General features: G+C 61.0%; 2 protein-coding genes across 2 annotated transcripts in view; both read right to left on the reverse strand.

Moving 5' to 3' along the window:
• LHX4 (LIM homeobox 4) overlaps positions 1 to 5399 on the reverse strand; it is a 15503-nt gene extending 10104 nt beyond the window's left edge. Inside the window, exon 1 of the mRNA XM_063344318.1 lies at positions 5141 to 5399. Coding sequence (XP_063200388.1) covers positions 5141 to 5399 — 259 coding nt within the window. The remainder of the gene's footprint in view (positions 1 to 5140) is intronic.
• Positions 5400 to 10151: 4752 nt separating this feature from the next.
• Positions 10152 to 21527, reverse strand: QSOX1 (quiescin sulfhydryl oxidase 1). The gene is made up of 12 exons (XM_063344811.1): positions 21204 to 21527; positions 18870 to 18970; positions 17518 to 17566; positions 17236 to 17338; positions 16558 to 16648; positions 16194 to 16339; positions 15602 to 15736; positions 15279 to 15408; positions 13367 to 13489; positions 13109 to 13253; positions 12684 to 12863; positions 10152 to 12296 (listed from the first exon to the last, which is right to left on the reverse strand). Exons 1-12 carry the CDS (start codon positions 21478 to 21480, stop codon positions 11566 to 11568), a joined length of 2211 nt encoding a protein of 736 aa, XP_063200881.1. The 5' UTR covers positions 21481 to 21527; the 3' UTR covers positions 10152 to 11565.
• Positions 21528 to 23328: the final 1801 nt, after the last annotated feature.

Consider the following 23328-nt stretch of genomic DNA (forward strand, 5'->3'; position numbering starts at 1 on the left):
AAGAAAAAGGAAAAAGGGGGAGAGAAGAGGGGAAACGAAAGAAACGGGAAAAAGAGGGGAAACGGGGGAAAAGGGAAGGAACGGGGAAAGAAAGAGATGGGGAAAAGGAAAGAAAGAGGGAGGAAGAGGAAAGAAAGGGGGGAGAGGAAAGAAAGTAGCGGGGGGAAAGAGAAAATAAAAGCGGGGGAAAAAGGAAAGAAAAGGGGGGGGAAGAGCAAAGAAAAGAAGGGAGGGAAAGAGGACGAGAAGAGGGGAGAAATAGGAAAGAAAGAGGGGAGAAAAGGAGGAAAAGAGCACGGGAGAAAATGGTATTGTTACAGCCTGAAACTTGTTAATTAAAAATACTTTGGGGTACTGACACGTCTCTGAAGTGAAGGCAGCTTATTTTATCGTTCGCAAGGTTAGATAGTTACAATCCCAGTGCCCTTCAGACCATATTTATTGCCGGCATTTAAGCCTGCGTCGCATTAACAACAGTAGAATAAATAATTTTTTCTTTTTATTTTTTTAAATGTATCTACAGCTTCCATAGGTCGACCTTCTCCTTCTTGCTCTGAAAACACCTGGGTGCTTTGCTCCCCCCGCCCCAGCCCCGGCCCCAGCCCCACGGTTGCAGGTCGGCCCCAGCCCCATTTTTCCGTATTTCATTTGTTAAAGGTGTTTCAGAGCGGTGTTGCTGAGAGCCGCTGGCACGGAGGATGGCACACAGCACGGCATCAGCCCCGAGAGGAGGCACGCTCGGTGCCATCGCGAAGTAAACCTGTCTCATTTATTTCATACACACTTATGCACATTTATGAAACATTTTTGTTTCATAACTGCTATTTGTTTCGTAAATGGTTCTTTATATAAACGTGTATGAATACACACACACACACTCACGTGTGTGTATATACATACATACTCACAAACTAACAAACACGGCTTTCTCCTTCTTAAAGGCAGCAACACAGCTTAATTTCAACAAGCAAACAACTGCGGCAGATAATACAGTATCTTCCTCCAAATTTCCAGCGAAAAATATTTTTTTATATTTTTTTTTAACAAGAGACCCTTTTTTTTTTTTTTTTGTGCTTTTGATCTGTCCGTAGGTGTAGGGCACCAATCAAATGCGCACAGGTCTGTGTCTGCGCACAGATGCGCAGATCGCGCATCGACTTGGCCGTTCTCCCCTCTACTAAATAATAATAATAACAACAACAATATAAAATTAATAAAAATAATAATCAGAGGGAGCTGCCGGGGTACCAGGAGGTGTCCCAGTCAACTCACTGGTTTGCCTGGTGCACGCAGAGAGAAAAATATCTTAAATTCAAGCCCTGGGCTCTGCTTTGTGCTTTGCAACGGAGGCGGCTGCGCCGGGGCCGGCTCGGCGCTGCCTCCCCGCCTGCCGAAAGCCTGGCGTTTGTTTCGCTTGTTTTAACTAAATTATTTGATAGAAGAGGAATAATGTTAATGGCACTACGCGCTCCCTTGCTGTCTTTGCCCACCAGCGCTTCAGGGCTGGCTCTGTGCGCAGGGTGGTTTGATGGATGCTCCGGCAGGCACACCGGGGTGCGGGGACGGGGATGGGACACAGCCCCGAGCCCCCCCGGGGGACCTGGGAATCATCCCAGGGATGCAAACCACTCCCCGGGGGAAGGGGCTGAGGCTGGGGGTCACCCACACACACACACACACACACAGGGTGATGTGCCCGGGATGGGGACCGCACCGCCGGTGCGCATCCCAGCCTCCCGCCGGCGGCTGCCCGGGCAGGATTTGGTCGTATCCCATTAAAAGCCGTAGCCAGCTCCGCAATCCGCCCCCCCGCAGCACCCTCCCACGCACCGTGGCACCCGAGCGATGGCCTGACAAGCTGTGCCGGGGTCTGGCCCCACGCCGCCCGCCGGCAGCGCGGCCGCCGTTACCGTGATTTATTCGCGGCGGGTCCATCTTCCCGTCCCTATCTCTCCCCGACGGAAAAGAAAGAAATAACGATCGAAACGAAACAAACTCGCGGGTGGGCTCCGAAATCCTTCAGACCTCAAAAACCTCCCAACCCGAGGGGGAAGGAGATGCCGGGGCAGCGATCGGGGAGGATGCGCTCCCCCCGCGCACCCCCAGCCCGGCCCCTCCGGCTCCGGACCGCGCCGGGCACCGAGCTGGCCAAACCATCCCCTTCTTTGGGTTTGGGTTGGTTTGGGGTTTTTTGTTTTGTTTTTTTTTTTTTTTTCCTTTTCTTTTAAGGGGAAGGGATCGTCACCCGCGGAGAGGAAGGTGCTGCAGAATCGGTGCCTCGGCAATGCGGGTGGAAACAGAAGCACAAAGGCGGTCCGGTCCCCCGGTACCGGAGCCCACACCAAACACCCGTTCGGGGACTCCTTTAAAAAGACTTTCTGCGGGGAGGAAACCTCATTCCTTCACATGCGAAAAAAAAAAAAAAAACCAACCCTCTCCAATTCATTTCTCTGCAGCGCGCAAACGACTTTCCCAGGGGCGATCAATCAATCCCCCCCCCAGCCCTTGGCCAGAGGCTGGCGGCACCCGGGCACGATTCCCACAGGCTTTGGCAGAAGTTTTCTTTTACTTCGGTGAGATTTGCAAAACAATATTCATAAATAATATTCGGGATTACAGTTTTAAAAATCCCCTCTGCAAAGCGGGAGCTCGGTTTGTCACGGGGGGAGATTCCCCCCCCCAGGCTCGGCTCCCCAAAATCTTGCTGAAGTGGAGGCCGTAAAACACAGTCCCTGCTAAAATAAGGAGGCTGTGCAGTGGTTAAATAGAGAGGGAAATCTGCGATTTCATAGTGATTAGAAATGAAAAATATCACGTATTTTCATCACACACACACACGATGAAATATCGAGGTGCTGCTGGGGGCGGGGGGAGGGGGTGACCCCGGCGCAGGCAGCGGGACTGAATTCCCCTTCGGAAGGTATTCCCTGCCCCGGGGAGCCCTGCACATGTGGAACCGGTGCAGGATCAGGCCCCAAAGGTGTCACGCCATGAAAGCCGGTGGCCGGGAGGTCTCAGCGGCCGCAGGGCTCGGCGCTGGAGCAGCAGGGTAATGGCAGAGCCACGGCAACTTTTATAGCAGCCCACCCTCACGTATTTTGCCCCTGACACTATTTTTTTTTTTTTTTTGCGTTTAAATAAATTATAATAATAATGATATCTCGTTGGATTATTTCCTGATAATTCCCGATAGACGTCAGTTAGTAGAGAAATGGCAATGTCACGGGCAAGAGAGTTTGGTGGCACCCAGAAGGGCCAAACCGGGGAGCTTTGCTGGGGCGATTGCCGCTCCAGGGTGATTTAGGCACCTAATTTCTCCTTAAACCAGTGGGGTTTCGGGGCCACAAAAGCGACCCTGCGGCTGGGAACCGGAGGCGTTATTGGGTCGCAGGGGGACGGTCAGGATTCGGCCGTGGGACAGACCCTGACTGTCCCTGCACCGGCGCAGGCTGCGTGCTCCTGGCGGGGATTTTTTTTCCCCCTCTGCTGCGGTGAAAAACGGTTAAACGGCCCCCCCACTGCACTCCCCTCCCCCAGGTGCCCGGCGACCGGACCGAAACGGGGGATAACGGGGACAACTCCCCCAGAAGCAGGATGGGGACTGGCCGCCAGCACTCGCGGGCTCGCCTTCCCCTCCCTCTCCCGGGCAGCAGCGGGCAGGGGCACCGGCTCCACTCCCCGCGGAAACACCCACGGAAAACGAATTACAGCCACCCGGGGGGGGGTGGGGGGGGCGGGGGCCGGTGCGGGGCACGGAACGGCGGGGGAGGGTCTGGGGGCCAGCGGCGAGCGGGGCGGGGCAAAACCTGGCCCGCAGCGGGCAGTGGGCCGGGGTGCGCAAACCCCTTACCCCTGGGTGTCCCCCGAAATGCGGCCGGGCCCCTCGGCACAGCTGCCCGCCCCGGCAGGGCTCTCCCGAGGCTCGGTGCCGGCTCGCCCCCCCACCCTCCACCGGGGCTCCCTCCCCTCAACTTTCCGGGTGCCCCGGGGAGGGGGGCAGAGCATCACCCGGCTCCCCCCGGCCGGCCGCTTCCCCTCCGCGCCCGCAGGGACGCCCCGGTTCTCGGAAACCGTTTGCAAACGGAGGGGAAAAGAATAATAACGACAATAATAATATTAAAAATAATAATACTAACAACAACAACAATAATAATAATAATAATAATTAATAATAATAATAATTGTAGCCGCGCATCTCCAGCCCGGGCCGCCCTCGGAGCGCCCCCTCCGCCCTCCCGAGCGGCCCCGGGGCTAGGCCGGGGGCGCAGCGGGGCACGGCCGCCCCCGCACCGGCTCCGCACCCATCGGGGTGTGCGGGCACACGGGCTCCCCCCGCGTAGGGCTCGGCCCTATAGAAACGGGGGAGGCTGACGGCCCCTATGGCTCCCACCCGGGGGCCGGGGGAGGGGGGCGTCCCGCCGAAACACGCTCGGGTCCGTACACCCGCGGGGGTCCATACACATCCATGCGTACGTGGGTGCAGGTACCCCCCCAGACATGCTCATATACACCCCCACATGCTTATATACGCGCGAGCATGTGCTTTCACAGCAACACGCTACCTGTAGCTACAGAGTATGTATGTGCACATATAGGGATATAGGTGATTTTTGGCCGCAGACACGGCGGCATCGCCGTCCCGGTAACACGCCCCCCGGCCCCCGGGTCCCTTCCCACCGCCGCCGTTCGCCCGTGAGGCGCTGCCTGTCGCGATAAACGGTATAAGCGGGAGGTCGTGCGCTGTGGGCCGGGGGTGCGCGGGGGCGGCGGGGACCGGGGCACCACACACACACACACACACTTGCACACACATGTGCGCTTGCACACGCACTTGCACACGCAGAGCCGGAGCCGCGGCCGCGCCGACCTCTCCGTCGGGGCCGGGCCCGCATCGCTCCGCACGGCTCCCGCCGCCGCTGCCCGCCCGCCCCGGGGCACGCTCCTAATTTTTACGTCTATTTAAACACGGGGGAAAAAAATAAAGGGAAGGTGAAAAAAAAAGCACGCCCGTGGGGGAGCGGGAGGCACCTGCCCAGCCCGCAGGGCGCTGCCCCTCCAGCCCCTGCCCGCCCTGCCCCGCCGGCCCGGGGCCGCCTTTGCGGCAGGGAGCGAAGGAGGGAGAAGAGAAAAGCGTCCTTACGTTGCACCGGCACACCGAGGATCTCGGGAAGCCCCTTGACAGCCCCTTCGGCAGCGAGCGCGGAGCTTTGCATCATTTTATTGGCCCGGGGGGCGGCGGAGGGGAGAGAAGAGGGGAGGGAGAGATGCGGCCCGGGCCGGCGGAGCCCCGCGGCGGGAGGCAGCGCCGGGTCCCGCGGGCGGTGCCGGTGCCGGTGCCGGTGCCGGCCCGGGCGCGGCGCCGCAGCTGTGCCCGCCAGCGCCGCCCGCCTCCCATTCATTCACCCTGCGGGGAGCGCGCCTGACGTCACCGCCCGCAGGGGGGCGGGGGCGGGGCGGGCCCCTGGCGGCCAATCGCCGCCCGCCCCGCGCCGTCGGGGGCGGGGTTTGTCAGCCGGGGAGGCGTGGCTTGCGGGGCGGGGGCGGGGCCTGCGCGGAAGGGGCGGGGGCTAAGGGCGCCCCGCGGCCGCGAAGCGCATCGGGGCCGGGCCCGGCCTCGAGCATCTGGTGCTGTCGCGACATAGGGCTGTCGAGACCAGAGGCGCTGTCCGGTGCTCAGTCCGACGGTGGCATTGGTGGGAGAGACCCAAGAGCCACAGGTCCCAATCTCCGCTGCCGGGGCTCAGGGCCCTTCTCCCACTCTGTGGGAGGGTGTGGCGGGTACCCCCTTCGGGCACACAGCCCCAGCCCTGTCCCTCCTGCTGCCGGGGACGGGCGCTCAGCCAGGTGGGCACCTTCCCCTGCTCCAGTGGCCTCTGGCACATCACCAGCCCCTTGCTGCCGTGCCAACATTAGTTGTTTCCCAGTGGCTAGAAAGCCCATGGGCAACCCCAGCGCTAGGCTTGGCCATGACAAGCTTTGCTTTGACAGGGTGCTGTAACATGCCCATGCCCAAAGACCCATCCCAATGGCAGCGCCCCCAGGGAAACGTCTGGGCATGGAAAGAACCAACCCAACTCTGCAGTGCTGTAGCCCACCCAGCCTGACCGCCCACTGGCTGCTGTGGCACAAGGGTGGCCGTGCCAAAGTCAAAGGACAATGGTTCGGTGCAACTACAGCTTCCAGAAGGATATCCACGGGACTCTGCCAAGAGAAAACCCTGGGGCAACCCATCCTATGGCACCAGTGCAAAACTGACGCAGAGGCGGCAGTACCTGGCGCAAAGGGCCCAGCAAGGAAGCTCACCAAAATGCAGCTGAACTTAGCTGGAGTGGGTGCCTCGAGCATCACCCTTTCTGATGCTTACCGCATCACCAGCTCGAGGACAATGGTGCCCAAGTGCCCCGACGTGTTGTGATCTCCCACTCTGCCCAGGTAACAGGGGCTTAGAGCACTGACCCTGCCTGAGAGGGGTGAAGCCTCCGAGGAGGCTCACAGGGCAGTGGTGGGAGGGGAGGGAAGGATGCTCACCCAGCCGAAAACGCAGCCGCCCTTGGCTCACGCATGCCCTTTCTGTGTGTGCAATGTGTGCAAATGCTGAAATGCAAACAAGGAAGAGGCTTTTCCCACCTGAAAAAACCTGAACCAGCCCCTCAGGAAATGTGCAAGTGGGACAATGAGCTGCTGCTTTTTAACCCAAAGCTTCATTTTACCAGCAAAACCCCAGCTGGTTCATCTCACACCATTGGGCAGAGACCGGTGGGCACTCATTGCAGGAGTGACCCCCCCCCACTCCCGCAGTCCACCCAGTCCTGAAATCAGCTCCCCGCCACGAGGGAGGTGAATCCCATCCCCTCCCACCCCATCCCCTCCCCTCTGCTAAATCAAGCACTGGCTCTTAAGTGCATTAAGCATGCCCAGGCCACCACCGACCCTGGCCACCTGCGGTCCCCAGCCCCTTGAGGCGGGGGCCACCGTCCCCCGTGCAGTCCCTGGCCAGCCAGCAGCGCCAGAGCATGGCTCCCAGCCCAGACACACAGAAAGGCAGGTCCCTAAGGCAGATTTACAGGAGAAGTTTAGCTGGACATGCGGACAGACAGACACTGCTCCGTGGCCTCCCGATCCCCACCACTTTGCATTTCCAACCTATTTCCCTAATTACTCCACCACTGCCGGGAGTCACCTCAGTCTCCCCTCTCCAGCACACTCTGATTTATCTCTCAGCTGGGCTAAGAGCTCCCCCCACCCCCTTCTCCTCCGGGAATTCAATTTTCATTCATTTTTCTGCTTTGCCAGATTGATCCAGCCCCCTCTGCCCGGCTTGGGATCACTCATGGTGGTGGTCAGCGGGGAAAGGGAGTCGCACAACACTGAGCTGGAGCATTGTGCTGCTGGGGGAGTTGCCACCACAAGTGTCCACTGAAAAAAAACCAAACAAACCACCAGCATCTTCCTCCCTGCTTGGTCTCATCTTGCCACACCTTCCCTGTAGAGCCTTCATCCCTTCCCTGCTATTGCTGTATTGCTTTGTCCCCCTCCATCCTTCCTGCTGTCCAGCTGCTCCTCACATTGGTGGGGTTTTGGTGTCTTTTGCGTTTGTTTTCCCCAGCACACCCTGGTACCCTGAAGTGCAGGGAGGAGAGGATGGTCAAGGCGGGCATGAGCTACTGGCCGAGCAAACCCCCTTTGTGCCACCCAAGATGCCGTCAGGTTCTGGTGGTCCCCAAGGAGGGGGGGGTTACATGTGAAGGATGTGAAATCTCTGCCCCCCACCCCCCACCTCCCAAGGTTTCTCCTCCTCCCAAATCTAAAACAGGGCTAAGGATCAGTGGTGACCAGCCCGCACAAGGGTGAATGTCACAATTTTCAGAGGGTTTTATTTCCAGGGCAGTTTCAGGGGGGCTCTGGCCCCGCAGAGATGCCCCGCTTCCTCTTCCACGTCACCTGGACCCCTTCTGGCCCTGCAGCCAGACGAAGACACCAGCAGAGCGACGCGATGATGCAAAACCTGCAGACAAGTGGGGATGCTGCTCCCGCACCTTCCCTGCCAATATTAATTAATAATAAAAAAGCAGGTAAATCCCAGAGCCTTTGCCGAGACCAGGACCCAGCCTCCCCTCGTGTGCCCCCAGCCCCAGGCACACGGGAACGGGGGGCACCGAGGGCAGTGTGTCGCCAATGACCAAGGGGAACATCGGTGCATCGTTCCTGGGTGCAACAGGGGTTTTTCAAGGTGGAATTGGGGGGGGTGCAAGGAAAACCCATGCCTGGGTGATGCCTGGCGGGGGCGGGGGGTGGGGTGGGTATAAGCACAGCTGTATTCCCCATCAGCAAAGCCTGAGTGGGCTTGGAGGTGCTGGGGAGTTCAGCCAACAGCAGGGCTTCATACCACCCATGCAGCAAGTTTGCCAGGTCTCAGCCCAGCTCCCAGTGTCCTCTCATGCGATGAAACCAGCTCCCCCAGCCTGCGGGGGTGGGGGTGGGGGGGTGTACGTGCTTACGGGTCCAAAGCTGCCACAGCCACCCTTTGGCATGGGGCCACCCTCCCCTCTGGGCAGCGCCAGCCATGGCACCCCGAACCCCCAGGTACACAGCCTGCCAGCAGCCCCCCGCCGCACCCCACATCTTAATTACCCCGATAATTACCCATGACCCCATCCCACGTACACCCCTCTTGCCAGGGGCGGCCTGGAGCAAGGACAAGCACGGCAAGACCCAGGTACTCACCGGCAGCTGGAGAAAGCCTCTCCCCTCACAGGCACAGCCGAACGGGGCGTTGCTAATTGTAATTGAAAATTAATTGACGTTAAGCGAACCCCTGGTGATTTTTATGGCCTGAGCGTGGATGGAGCTGGGGGGAGATGCTGGTGGAGACAGGCTCTTGCCCGCACCGAGGAGGGAAAGGGAAGAGGGGCAAGGCAGGAGAGAGTGCCGAAGGGGTGGGAAGGTGGTTGGGTGTGCAGGGGGCCGGCCACCGGCCTCGCAGAAAATTAAATTGCACTTGAGGGTAAATTGTATTAGGGAATAGCGGCCGCCTCGCGCCAGCCTGTGGCCATTTGGGTAATTAGCCCTGGGGATGCCCCAGCTCGAAGTGGTGCTGGGAAGGGGTAACCCCCATCAGGGAGGGCTGTTGGAGGGTTTAGAGTGCCTCCCCCCTGCCAGGACAGCCCATTCCACCCCTGAGCATGGCCACGGCACAGTTTGATGCTCCTCCTGTGCCAGGGCTGGGGTGGGGGCCTGCCCCGAAGTCACCATCCTGGTGGGGGACGGTGTGGGGGACAATCCCCCCCGGGGCAGCACCGAGCCCTGCAGCAGCCTCCTGCCCGCACTGCCCCATCCGTGCCCCACACCCGGGGCTCCCCGGGTGCTGAGGGGGGACATCCCGGTGCCACAGCCTGGGAGAGTTGGGGCGGGGAGGATTGGGACTGCACCAAACAGGATTACTGAAAGGCTATTTACTGGACTCTCTTTTTTCCTGCGTGCACAGCAGCTTTAGCTCCCCCGGCCCTGTAAATCTCCCCGGCGGGCCTGTCAGGGATGCTAATCTGGGCAGCCCTGCCCACGGCTGCCTGCTAACCCCCTGCCCACAGCTCCCTCCGCCCCGGCACCCACCTCCCAGCCCTCAGCCCCTGCACCCTCCTGCTGCATCCCCCGCAAAGCACCCACCTGCCGCATCCCCCCATCACATCCCCCAGCCCGTCCCCGGCTTCCGCAGCTCCACCGAGATATTTTGGGGCTGGGGGGGCGGGGGGTAGGGGGGGTAACCACAGTCAGCCCCTCATCACAAACCCTGAGTTCCAGGCAGGGGAGCAGCTGGCGGGGAGGGGGCGCACAGGGGGTTATTGATGTTGGGGATAACCCCCCCCCAGGGAAATCAAGGAGAAGGAGGCAGCAGGGCTGCAGAGATGAGACCTTCCCCATCCATCACCCGCTGGTGGGCAGGACCAGCACTCTGCTGGGGGGGGACGCAGCCCCCCCTCCCTGCTGGGATGAGGCCACTGAGGACCCAAGTAAGGGACGTGGCCAAGGCCAAGTGAGCCAGCGGCGACAGGGCAGGGCTGCCAGCCCCATGTCCCGTGGAGGTGTGACTATGCACAGACACCAAGGAAGAAGGAAAGACAGAGGCAGAAAATTTATTTCAAGGGCAGGCGAGGGGGGAGGAAGGGCCGGAGAAGGCAGAGCTCCCAGTGCCCGGGGAAGCAGCAGAGCCGGCCATCCTCCTTCCCCATCCCACCAGCCCTCACCTCCCACCTGGGCAAAGTGAAGATATCAAGAAAAAGGCTCCAAATCGGATTGACACCCCCCCTCCCCCTTAATAAAGTTTATTATCGGCCGGGCTCTAATCCTTTTAAATCCCCCGGACGGGGGGAAGGGCCGGGATTAGGGGAGGGCAGCGTAATCCCAATGAATTTGTTACAGGGGGATTTAGGCAGCGCCGGGAGAGCAGATGGCCCCAGCCCCAGCTCTGGAAAACAACCATTTTCCGTAATGATTCCTAACAAGGATAAAAGGGCAGAGAGAATCGGGGACAGGCGCAGGGGGCCCGCGCCCACGGAGGTCCCGGTCCCCGGGGGGATGCAAGGATGCTCACACAAGTCTCCCTGCTCTGGACCACAGGCATGGCCAGCACCAAACTGCAGCTCCATGGCTCATGCCAATTTTGTTCCAGGAGCTTCCTGTCCCCCCACCCAGGCTCCCTCCTCATCACCCTGCTTCAGGACGAGCCACAAGCCACCACAACCACGGGGACATGCTGGCTGTATGGGGGTCAGCCGGCCATGGGTGCATTCAGAAGCAAAAAGCAGGAGAAAATGTACAATAATAACATTTAAAATTATTTAAAGGATTTAAACCAAGCCAGTGGCTTCTTCCCAGGGTGATGGGGAAGACCAGCGTGGGGACAGCCGGCGACGGGGGGACGGCAGGGACGGGAGGTGCTGCCCCAGTGTGCCCGCATGGCAGGGACCAGCCGACACAGCGGGACCGGCATCGGCAAAAATAATTTATTCCACTAAAACAAGCAGAGAGTGAGCAACAGTGAGGAGAGGGGGCAAGGAAAGGCAGGGGGGCCCTGGTGCACTTCTGAGAGAGGCAGGGGACACACAAAATGCAGCTGAATCCATGACTGCCATCCCCCCACCCAGCAGTGTCCACTTTTTGGGGGGCTGAACCCCCACCCTCCTGGCCCCACTAGTGGTTTGACCCCAAAGGGCTGCTCCCCAGCACAGGACTGGGCTTCCCAGTTTGAAACCAGCCCAGAGCTGGGGAGCTCCCAAGGGCAGCTGGGTGCCGAGACACAAACTGCCATCTGTGTCCCAGCTCCCACGCACCCGGAAGTATGGCACCGCGACCCGAGAGGGGGATGCTCTGACACCTCTTTCTGCCCCAAAACCAGCCCTCCACCCTCCACCCCCCCTCCCTGGGTGAGGCAACTGCTGCGAGCGAGGCAGCTCCAGGGGGGATGCACCAAACCCCTTCATGCTGGGGGACAAAATGCTGTCCCCAGAGGTGCCCCGGCTCAGCATCCTACCCACCCTTGGGGCAGCCCCTGGTACCCCACAACCGCTCTCAGGCCACGGGGAAGCCAGGGCGGCCTTTCCGGGCACGGGTACGGAGGCGGAAGAAGGTGTACATGCCCAGGAGGCACAAGGAGGAGAGGAAGTAGAGGGCGACGCAGAGGCTGATGTCCAGGCGGGAGAATCCCAAGCCAAGCACCCGCAGCCAGGGGGTCCTCCGCACACTCTCCCCAGCCTCCTCCTCCTCCCGGACCAGGACACCAGAAGCCCGTCGGCGCTCCCGGCCCACCCCAGCATCCCGGGGCAGGGCAACGGTATCCCGCTTGCTGAGCCGCCGGCGCCGGCTGGCCGCCGCTCGCAGCGCCTGGCTCTTGAAGTGCTGCTCGCTGAAGGAGTCCAGGTCCACGATGTCCTCGCCTGCCTCCCGCAGCTTGGGGTTCAGCCGCACAATGCTGGGGCGTCGCGGCTCGGGGGAGCCCGGTCGCCCTGGAGCTCTCATCTCATCCTCCGTCTCCTTTTCCTTCTCTTCCTCCTCCTTCTCCCTCACCTCCCGCGTGCTCTCGGTGCCCAGCCTGGTGCCTGTCCTCTCCCCAGCCATGGGGACAGGGTCAGGCTCAATATAGTCCAGGTAGATGTTGGTGGGGGAGAAGTGCGCGTTGAGGAAGGTGAGCACGGCCGGCTCGTCCCAGGCGTGCACCCCCCGCTCCTCCTTGTGGCACTGGGGACACATGTCCGGCGGTGGCCACTGCAGCTTGGGGAAGTTGGGGTCCTCCGTGTCACCTCCTGCAAGGACCGGAGCCAGCAAGCGGGTTAGAGGGGACATGTACCGCTATAAACACCCTGGAGCATTCAGCAGCTGGCGATGGGGATGAGGACAGGGACATTTGGAGGAGCTGTCTTGGGAGAAGGGGTCCTACGAGGGCAGGTGGCAGCTTCGGGAAGCTCCCTGTGGGGAGCATGTAAGACCCAACTGCATCTCTGGGGCAGTCTGGTGTCACGCAACCAGCTGTCCCCTGTGATGGGGGACTGTGACAACAGGATGTTCCCACTGCCGCACCCTAATGCGGCCAATTTGCCAACTCCATCCAGGAGAAGGGATGCTCCTCCACCTTGCCTCCTCTTTCCCCTTGGGAAGCTGCCCCGGGTCCAACCCCCTGTGGCCCCCCTTACCCGCCAGGCGAGCGTTGACTTCATTGTGGTGGGACCAGAGCCAAAGGACGGCCTCTTCCCGGCTCGCCACCTGGTCCATGGACTCAGCTGCCATGGCCTCAAAGTGCTGAGCACACTCCTGGCAGCCGAAGAAGTGTCGGACGTAGCAGCGCATGGTGTTCAGCACCTCCAACGGCAGCTCTGGGGGGAGGCAGAGGATAGCGGGGGGCCGGGAGGGCGAGTCTGGACCCTGCAGTGCCACCGCATGGTCCCATGACCGAGATGGCAGCCCTGCACCCCGACTCTGTGGCTCTTGCCCTCCCCGCAGACCTGCCTCGGGGGTGAGACAAGCCTTTGCCCGCATGCAGCATCCCTGCCCATACCACAACCTGTCCAGACACCTCCTCCCCAAGACCTGAGAGCCCCCCCGCCAGGGACACCAGTACCTTTGTTGGGGCCGCTCTGGGCAGCCTGGACAGTCAGCAGGTGGAAGACGGTCCAGAGCCCGCAGGGGTAGCCACGGAAATGGGGTTCAGTACCCTGGCAGCCCACCCAGGTCACATTGGTGGGGAGCACAGCAGGGTGGGAGGCCTGGAGGACAGACGGACATGTTGTGATGGAGCTGGCAGATAATGCGGGGTGGGGGGAAAGGGGCAGGGGTGAGGAGAGGGGAGCAGGGGCCAGGGTCCCTGCGGGTGCCTTACATCTTTGTTATTCTTCATGGCCTCCTTCAAGGTGTTGCGGGGCAGCTCGGGCTCCGTCCAGTTGCTCAGCCAGCCGTCCAGGGACTGCAGGTAGGTCTGCACGCAGGGGCGCCCGGGGAAGTACTGCAGAGAGGGGAGAGGAGTGAGGAAACCCAGACCTTGCCCTGGGAGCCATGGGGCAGCCCGCCGGCACCCCCGGCTCACTGGGACGGGCACTGGGCAGCACCAGCATCCTCTACAGCAGCATGTGCCGGAGGGCAGTGCGGTCTGGGCAATGTTTCGGTGCCCGGCCCCGAGGGCCAATGGCGTGTCCCCCCCATGGTGGCGAGGCGTGCGTTTTCAGGCTCAGAACCTCAGCCCCATCTGAGGGAGGCAAAAAGCCACTCTGACCATAAGTCAGCACAAAGCCGATTAGCAGCAGCACTTTAAAACCACAGGCGCTCCACAGCGAGGGGGCAGCCCGCCAGCAAGTGCTGACTGACTACAGACAGATGGACGGATGGACAGAGGGACCAACCCATGGGGAGGATGAGACCAGCAGCACACAAGAAAAATAACAGGGAATCGAAAGGAAAGAGCATTTTTCTATGTCTGAGCTGTTCTCCCCGGGCCCGTGGGGAATCACACAGGAAGTCCCCAAATTTGCAGGGGAATTCATCTGCAACCTGATGTTTCTGCGGCAAAACACAGTTCACCCCCTGCTTCTTTGGTGAGAGGTTTTGCCACGTGATTCCTTGCTTTCCAGGCACCGCTTTTTTTCCACCTTAGGATTTTTCCTCCCTCATTGCCTTAAATACCTCTTGGGAAGGCAACAGTTAAGGCTGGGACCCGCTGGCTGAGTTTCCCCAGCATGAGCCTGACAGGCTGGCAGCAATCCTGGGGACACTGCTCCGTCCTGTGGATGAGCGCGGCAATGGCAGCGCCGGCTCGGCATCCTCGGGGACGCCCTGGCGCCCACCACCCACCGGCACCCACCACACGCCACCTGGGTGCCTCCCGCCTGTGGTGGGGACCAGCTTCGCCTCCTTGCCAGGTCCAGTGCTATGGCTCGTCCTTGGCCAGCGAGGGGAAGGTTTGCAGGAAAAATTAAAAGCTGATCAAATAAAACCACTGCTGCTCCTCACCGCCCCAGCAAGCCTTGGACAGGGAGCTGGTGGGATGGGGGATTTATTTCCCTGACCTTGTCGTTCTCATTAAAAAGGAGGGAGCGAAGAAGGTAGGCATGGCTGGGTGAAGTTCGGCCAAGAAGCCTGGGCTGGGACAGGGACAAGGATGGGGACAGGGCTCATGCAACCCCAGTGGTGGAAACCCTCAGCCAAACGCAGTGCTCCATCGCACCAGGAAATTAAACTACCCTGCTTCTGCTGGCTCAAAGCTCCTACGCACTTTAATTTCACCAAGCCCAACAGAGAAGAAAAAAGGAGACCTTAAATTAAGTTCTGCCAGAGCCTGACTCAGAGTGGGAGTCCCTTTCCTGGACTATCAAAGGAGCCTGCAGAGATCAGCTCCCCGAGCCGAGCACCCAAGGCAGGCGATCAGAGTTACAAACCCCTCTGATCATCTCCGCCACCCCAGCAGGTGACAGCATCTCTTCTGAAAAGACCAACTGCCTCAACACATCCTGCAAGTGCCAATCCTGCTCTACCCACCAATATCCGCACCCCATCTCTCATATGAAACTCTCTGGCACATGCCCTCGGCTCCCACTGGGACTCTGGGCTGAGTCTGGAGATCCACAGTGGCCGTGGGACGCACTCAGCACCGGGACACAGGGCTCACATCCCAGACCGCCACGCTTCGCTACCTGCGAGCACTGGGACGTGGTGGCCCACACCCTACATTTACATTTCACCTTATAAATAGCTACGTGGAGGCATAGGCAGTTCCTCTCCTGACACCGAAAGCTCCTCACCTTCACGAGCACGGCCACGTAGCACTTGAAGGCGGCCAGCTGGGCTCCTGACAGCGCAGCGGCGCGGGCAGCCTCCACCCGCAGCGAGTAGTGCAGCGTGGACTCCAGGTCAGCCATGTACACCTTGGAGCTGGGGACGGCAGTGCAACACAATGGTCCATCAGCCTGTTAATCCGCACCCCCAGGGATCCAGCCACAATTTGGGATTTTTCCCAGGGGAAAGGCACTGTCCCAGCCCATTGCCCACCCATGGCCATGGCACCTCCTCCCTGCCCCAGCCCCAGCCTCCCGCAGCCACAAATTGATGGAAAGGGAGGTCTGACCGGTCAGCACGCCTTGGCTGGGACCTGCGGGTCTCGTTGGAACCATCAACGGTTGTGTTCAGCTTGTAGGAGCCGCGGGTGACACCTGAGAGCGTGCGCAGGTAGTAGGTGTAGAAGGAGCGCGCCTCCACGTGCCTGCAAGGAAGGAGAAGCCCATGAGCAAGACCCTCTTCCCTCCCAGACAACCCCTGGCTCCCAGGAGGAAGCAAAGGAGACCAAAGGCTTAGCCAGACTAGCAACTCAGACTTGGGGAATGAGTGCGGGGTGGCTCATACTCTCCACCTGCCCCTGGCACGCAACCTGGAGCAGAGTGGAGCCCCAGGCAGCCACACCATGCCACCTCCAGGCAGATATGGCAGAGGGATAGCTCAGTCACAAGCCGTTTTCCCTTCCAGCAGCTCTAGGCAAGGCTGGCAGCCCTGTTTAGTGCCCACCAGCAGCACCCTGGCCCCCCGCCAGTCTGCCCGACCCAGACACTATCTCCTTCCTAATGAACTTTCCCACAATTACAGAGAAGAGCGGAGAGATGAGGCACAAGCCTGGCACCCCACCAGGGTCCCCAGACACCCCCCGCTCCGTGTCCTGCACTCACACAGGCAGGCGGGAGAAGGATCCGTTGCGGAAAAGCAGGTAGCCGGAGGGGAAGGTGGTGACGCCGAACTTCTCCACGAGCTCCTCCTCGGTGCTCAGCACCCTCCTCACCGCCACGTTCTCATACTGCAGCATGTCCAGCGCCACCTGCAAGCCCAGCGGCCCCGGGGTCAGATGGGAGGGCAGCGGGAGCCCCAGCCCCACCAAGGATGCAGCAGGACTATTTAGCACCCTGCATAAGACCTTACTCCTGCAAAATGGTGTGGAGGCCAGGAGGGGACTTTCCTGCCAAAGGCACCCAGGAGTTATCTGACACCAAGGACATGGGCTTCAAGAGAAATAGGGATACACGCAGCCATACCCACCTCCCTGCCCACAAAGGAGTCGCTCTTCTCGAAGATGAGTGCCAGGTACTGGTCCTTGTTCCTCTGGAAGAAGCTGCGAACCTCCTCCATGCTGCAAGAGAGAAGACGATGGCAGCAGGTGCCTTGGCATCAGTGGGTGCTCTGCCCTGCCGCCCGAAAGGAGCTCAGCCCTCGTCCCTGGGGATTCAGCAGGGGATGCCGGTGCGGGTTCAGCCCCTCCAAGCAGTCGATTCCTCCCTGCTGAAGTGCTGGAAAGCCCAATTTTCTGCTCCAGTTCACAGGCTTTGAGAAAACCCGCCAGGGTCAGCCAAGGAGGGCAAAAACAAAGCGCGGGGCAGAGCAGGACAGGGCAGGGCAGGAGGGAGCTGCATGTTTGCCCAGGTGGAAAAAAATGGTAATGAACTTGAACTAGGGCTGCTGTATTTTGACTAGGACATGGAGGCACCAGAGACCTGAAGCACAACCCCAGCCCAGCCATCGCTTTATGAAAGCCAAACACTTTCCCCAGGACAATCATGTAAATGGCTCTAGCCCAGCCAGGTCATCTGTATCTCCCTGGGACATGGGTGATGCAGTGGCTGCTCCGTGCTCATTTTTCGTCCATGATTTTCCCAGAAATGGGCTCTTGGCAGGACAAGGGCTGCTGGAGCAACCCCCCCCACATCATGCCACCCCTACCTTGCCGGTTCCAGTGGAGGACAGGCGGGTGGCCAGGTGTCCTGGCTTTGCTCCAGGTTGGTGATGATGGCATGACGCAGGTCCTCAACAGTGGCGCTAGGATCTGCAGGGGGACAGGGTACCAGAAGTTCAGTCCTGAGGGAAGCCAGTCCCATGGGCTGAGCCAATAGGAGCCACTCATAGCTTCTCCCCCAGGCTCGCCAAGCCCTCAACGCATGGGGAACACAGGCAGCAGGGCCATTCGCACCCAGGGTAAAAAGCCCTTATGGCTCTGATACTCACTGGTAATCCTTATCCCATCCTCTGCCTTCTTGCTAAAAGCTCGGAAGAACTGAAAGGGAACAAAAAACCACGCGTGGGGAAGCTGGAACAAGAACTGTCGGAGTGGGGAGGGAGGCAGCGCAACCCAGTAGGCAGAGGCTCCTCCTAGACCGGCTCTGCCTCAGTTTCCCCACAACATTACAGCATGCCGACCAACACCAGCCACCACAGAGGGAGCTCCTGGCCACGGCCCTGTCTCAAGGGTCGTCCCTAGAGGGGAGGGATGCAGGCTTAGGGCAGGAGCCATGTCCAGCTGAGGTAGGGCAGGCATTGCCAGCGGACCCAGGGAGGCAGCCGGAACCTTCCCAGTCCTGGAAACTGCTGTCTCCTTGCTCCAGCACTCTCCCAAAGCAGGAGAAGGGAGTTTATTCCCACTGCACCTGCTCCTGGCCTCACACAGCGGTGCCGGTAGCACAGCGAAACCGGGTTGCGTCAGACACGTGTTTGCTTTGCAGGCTGGGCTGGGAGCACGAGCTGTTTGCAAAAGGTGTTTGGCGGGGTCAAGGGATGCGACACAAGTGACTTCTTGACGCTGCCACATCAGCACACCTCCCTGCCCCGGGAGATGTTTCAATCAATATCCCACGGGCGGCGGGTGCTCAGGCGGTGGGTGCTCGGTGAGACCCCAGGGCAGGGCTGGGGCACAAGCAAACCTGCCCAGCAAACCCCCACATCTGACCCCACCTTGGGCTGAGCCTGTATGCCAGGACTAAGGGCACGTCTGATCAAACCCTTATCCCCCTAGTTCTGTCTCAAGGCAATCCTGGCTTTCACCACCTGCACCCGGAATGCTTCACCTTCATTGCTTGTGTTGGAGCGAGGCTCTGCTTGCAGCGGGAAACGCTGCGATCCGTGTATTGACACAGCGAAGGGGCCAGGCACGGGCCCAGGAAGAGGGACGGCACTTCGCCAGCCACTGCAGGAGGCTCCCAGTTGAGCCCCACGCAGCCTTCCGCAGCATCCCTGCGTCCTCCTCCAAAACCTGTGCCTGCAGCCGCTCTCTGCTCTCCAGAAGCCTTTTCCAGGCATTTTCAATGCAGGTTTTAGATTCTTCCCCAGCCTCTACACTTCACCACAAAGCAGCAGTGGTGCTTTGGTTCTCCTTCCTTGTTGCTACATCACCCAGCAGTTGCACCGGCTGCAGCCCGGCAGCAGTTGTATTTTGGGGAAGGATGAAACAGCTCCAGCCCACAAAGCCCCAGAGGGAATATTTTGGTGCAATAGCCCCGTTGGTCTGATTGAGCAAGAGAAGGATAGGCCAAAAAGCAAAGCACAGTGAAACCAGGCAAGTGCCCGGCACACACGGCCCTTACCTTCAGTGTGGGGAAGCCGGTTATCCCAAAATCGCTGCACACTTGCTGGTTGGCCTCGTCAGCACAGTCAATGGCTGCCAGCATCACTGCAGGCCTCCACTCTGAGGGGAGAGAGGATGCGGTGAGCACAGCTCAGCCCCTCTGCGTCCCCAAAAACCGCCCCGCTCCCCACAATGGCTGCAGAGACAGCAGGGATCTCCCGCTGCGCCAGCAGCACAGCTCCTCCCAGCCCTGAAATCATGGCTCGCCCCTCACAGGACACCAACTGATGGCTCCCCAGCCCCAAATACCCGAAGCCACGGCCCGCACTGGTGTTTGGCGCCCTACTTTTCGGGCAGCAAGAGCACAGTGAAAGCCGTGTGAGGCGGGACCAGGCTTTGCACGCCCTGCCCTCGCTGGCGCCCGAGCGCAGGCAGCTCTGCCCGCGGCTGCCTGCCCGTCTGGTTCTGCCTGCCCAGCCTCTGCCCCAGCGGGAAGAGGCCGCCGGGAGAAGGGGAGGAATGGCTAACCGCGTCTGGGGGAGAGCAGGGAACACGGGCTCCAGCTCGTCTCACCCCAGACCAAGGGCACGGTCAATAACCAAGAAGGAACTACTCAAAATCAGTGATGGGGACACTGCGGCGGAGCCTGCCCAGGTGCTAAGCATCCGCCCCCCTGCTGCGTCTCTCCACCACCGCCGCCTCCCCAGGGAGGACCAGCAGGTCCCCGGGGTGAAACAGAGATGAACAAAAGGGAGCATGGAAGCATTTCAAGCAGCAGGCTCTGAAAGCCAGCAGCAAAACAGAGATAAAGGCTCTGAAATGGTTTCTTTTTAGTGTCAAGGACACAAGCCAGAGAATGCTCAGCCTCTCCTTCAAGTAGGACAGGGAGGGACACAGTACCAGCACACAGATGGAGCCCGTGCCGCCCTAGATTGGAGCCTGTTGGAGGTGGGAACCCGCTTGGACCATCCTGTGTCGCAGGTGATGGGGCAGACAAGCCGCTTCCCACTGCTGCAGCACCAGTGGCACAGGAGGGCTGGTGCCAGGCCCTGCTGCTGGGAGCCAGGCATGCTCCTGGACTCATCAGCACGTGGGGCACGTGGTGCCCATGGGTCACCCCTGTGTTAGCATCTTCCACATCCAGCCACTCCTGTGAAAATCCACCCGTGGGAACAGCAGTGAGGATGCTGAGCGGCATGGGGGCGGCTTCCTTGCCCTGCCCCCGCGGGCACCCCATCCGCGGTCCAGCCTCCGGAGCAGGGAGCCCTGGGGGGACCCTGTTTTGGAGAAGGGCCAGGAGAGCCGGCATTCCCCCGCAGGGCCTGGGCACGCACCCCATTCCTCATATCCTGCCCCATTGGGGAGCGCTGACGGCATCCCCTGGGAGGGACGGCATCCCCTCGGAGGGATGGGATGCTCGCTCTGGCTGGCGCTCTGACTCACCCAGCAGCTACCGGGCTATATCAATTAGCACAATAACAGGGAGAAGCCCTACGCACCCCGGGATGCGGGGGGAGGCAGGATGAGCCCCAGCAAGGGCGAGGGGCCCAGCAGCAGGGTGTGCAGGTCCCCAAGTGGGGCTGGGCACCAGCCAGGCCCAGGCATCAAGGTCAAAGCTGGGAAGAAACCCGCTGGGATCAGCACTTGGCCTCAGCACCCTGCCAGCCTCTCCCTGCAGGCACCGGGGAGGGTCTTGGGGGGGGGGGGGCAGCAGGACCCCACTATGCTTGGGGTAAGCTCAGTCTGAGCTTCTCGCAGCCAAAGGAGCTCCAGGGATGCTGCTAAACCAGGCCTGGCCATCGCGGGGGGGTCCTGGGCACTGGGTGGGGGGGACTGGGCCTTCCCACTAGGCCAATGCTCCAGGGGGGCAGGGACGCAGGGGGATTTAGGGGTGCTGACGGAGGGTAGGGCAGAGGGGATTGAGGGGTGCTGATGGGGAGGGCGCAGAGGGGATGCAGGGGTGCTAATGGGGACGAGGATGCAGGGCCAGGGATGCAGGGAGGATTTAAGAGCACAGATGGAAAGGAGGATGATGGGACAAGGATGCAGAAGGAATTTAGTAGTGCTGGGGGGGAGGGGGGGGGCAGAGGCACAGGGAGGATTCAGAGGTGCTGACAGGAGAACAGACAGGGATGCAGGGGGGATTTAAGGGTGCCGATGAGGATGCAGGGGGGCAGAGACGCAGCAGATTTAGGGGGTGATGACAGAAGAAGGCAGAGACGGGAATACAGGGGGGGAAACCAAGGGCAACGACAGAGGGAGGGTTTGGGGGTGGCGATGGGGAGGGCGGGCAGGGACGCAGGGAAGCGGGGGGAAAGCAGGGAAGGGGCAGACAGCCGGGCCGGGGACTCACCGCGAAGGTCGTGTGCCAGGGCCCGCCATGTGGGCGCGAAGTGGACGCAGTGCCCGCACCAGGAGGCGAAGAACTCGACGGCCCAGGCGCTGGGAGAGCCCAGCAGCCGCCCCTCCGCCCCCGTCCCCAGCAGCTCCAAAGGGTCAGCGGCCGTGTACAGCCCGCGGGGCTGCGCCGCCGGCACCGACAGCGCCAGCACCAGGACCACCGCCGGCCACCAGCGGCCCCCCCCGCCCCCGCCGCCGTCGCCCCTCGCCCGCCGCCGCCGCCGCCACATCGCCCGCCAGGCCGCCCGCCGCCGCCCGCCGCCTTTAGGGCCGCCCGCAGGCCCCGCCCACTGTGTGTGTGGGGGGGAGGGGGCGCGGCAGGGGGCGGGGCCACGGCGGCCCGCTGTGTGGCGCCCCCTACCGGGGGCGCAGCGGGACACCCCGCCGCAGCCCCCCCACCGGCTCCCCGACACCCCCGTATCACGGGGATGGCCAAAATACAACCCACCCCCCCTCACATCCCACCCCTGCATCGGCGGCGGGGTGGGGTGGGGGAGGCCGCAAGGCTGCCCTGCTGGGGTGCATAAAATGCTAAAATCCTGATAAAGCGAGGAAAGGCAAAAGGCGGCTGATTCAGGCCCAAAACTCGCCGTGCTGCCATTACGGTCATCCCCGAGGGGAGCCCTGGGCCTGAGGGCAGCGCACGGAGTCAGGCGCCCTGACCTCAGCCAGCGTCACCGGGCAGCGCCTGCTGGGACACCCCGCACAACAGGGACCCCAGAGACCCGTCTTGCCGTCGCCCCGACCCTGCCAGGGATGTGCAACAGGGTTACCCAGCGAGGCCCCGAAACCCAGCTCCTCCACCCCAAAATAAGCAGGCCTCCCTTCCCCCGGCGGCCCCGTGCCTGGCCACAGCTTCCCCGACCGTGCCATTGCTCACGCACACGCCCACGTCACTGGCTCGCGGGCGGAAGGTGCCCGTTGCCCAGCGCCCCAGGGCAGAGCCTGGCACCGCCGGGATGGACACGGCCATGAAATCCAGCCCCCCCCGCCTCCCTCCCCAACCCCTGAGGCCAGAGGGGTGCTCCCCCAGCACCGGGGGTGCCTATCGCTCTTGAGGGCTGGTTTGCTGGCTCCGTCCCCAGGAAGGCCATTAGCCCTGCTGGGCCCCACCTAGGTATTTTAGGCGGACTTGCCATGCTAGAAAAACAAGCCTGCCAGAGCCAAGCCTTGCTGTGGCAGTGGAGGGCAAGGGCCTCCACACTGGGCACGGCTCTGGGGGAGCTACAGGGCTCCCCGGGACGGCCTGGCCCTGGGGGGAACACAGCGCATCAGACAAATCCTCGTGGGATTGTCACCACACACCTTCTGCGGGTCCAGGCTGATGCAAACCGGGGTAGAAGATGGTTTGCTGCAGCCCTGCCAACTGTAATTAAACGTTTAAGGGATTATCACACCTTGCTGTCCAACTGGGAGGGAGAGAGGTGTAGCCCGGCCTGTGCAGGGTTGCTCTGAAACGTGGTCCCTCCCTATTACCAGAGACTCAACTTGTCTTTGTCCGGCTGGCGATTAAAAGACAAAAATCCCTGCGCTTAGAGATGTCATCACCGTTATTTTACCCTGGGCTAAAGTCCTTATTCTAAGGGCTCGTCAGCTTGATTAGGTTATCACAGTGAAGGAGAGGTGTTCAGCACCAGCATAATTGCCAGCATCCTCCCCATCCGGCTCACCCCTCCCTCCCAGGGAGCCCAAATTCCTTGAATCCTTTTTTAGATGCAAAAGCAGCATCTAACCCGAAGGCAGATGGGCAAGAGCCCGCACCCTGGGGCTCCGGCTCCTTTTGAGGTGAGCCACGCCATTGCTCATCCGCCGAAGCCCGGGGCTGGGGATGCTCCTGCTTCCGGCTGCCCGGGGAATAGCCGTGGCTGCCGAGGACTCTGCTGCCAGGCTGGCACGTCCCAGCCCCATGGCTTCCCAGGGAACAGCCTCCTTCAGAGGCAGGGTGTGGGGCTTTCCAGGCAGGGACTTGCCCACAAAGCCTTTTTTCCTTTTAACGCTACTGCAAAGCAAGAGATGAGTCTTTTCTTTCACCTCAAACTGGGAAGAGCTGGATTTTCATTGCAGAACGCCCCGAGACA

This window comes from Chroicocephalus ridibundus, chromosome 8 (assembly GCF_963924245.1).
Source record: "Chroicocephalus ridibundus chromosome 8, bChrRid1.1, whole genome shotgun sequence".
NCBI classification, from domain to species: Eukaryota; Metazoa; Chordata; class Aves; order Charadriiformes; family Laridae; genus Chroicocephalus; species Chroicocephalus ridibundus.

Coding starts and splice junctions, on each gene's coding strand:
- QSOX1 (XM_063344811.1), bottom strand. CDS start 21,480: ATGTGGCGGCGGCGGCGGCGGGCGAGGGGCGACGGCGGCGGGGGCGGG. Junction 17,567..18,869: donor CCGGCTTCCCCACACTGAAG/GTAAGGGCCGTG, acceptor GTTCCCTTTCAG/TTCTTCCGAGCTTTTAGCAA. Junction 16,649..17,235: donor CCTCCACTGGAACCGGCAAG/GTAGGGGTGGCA, acceptor TCTCTCTTGCAG/CATGGAGGAGGTTCGCAGCT.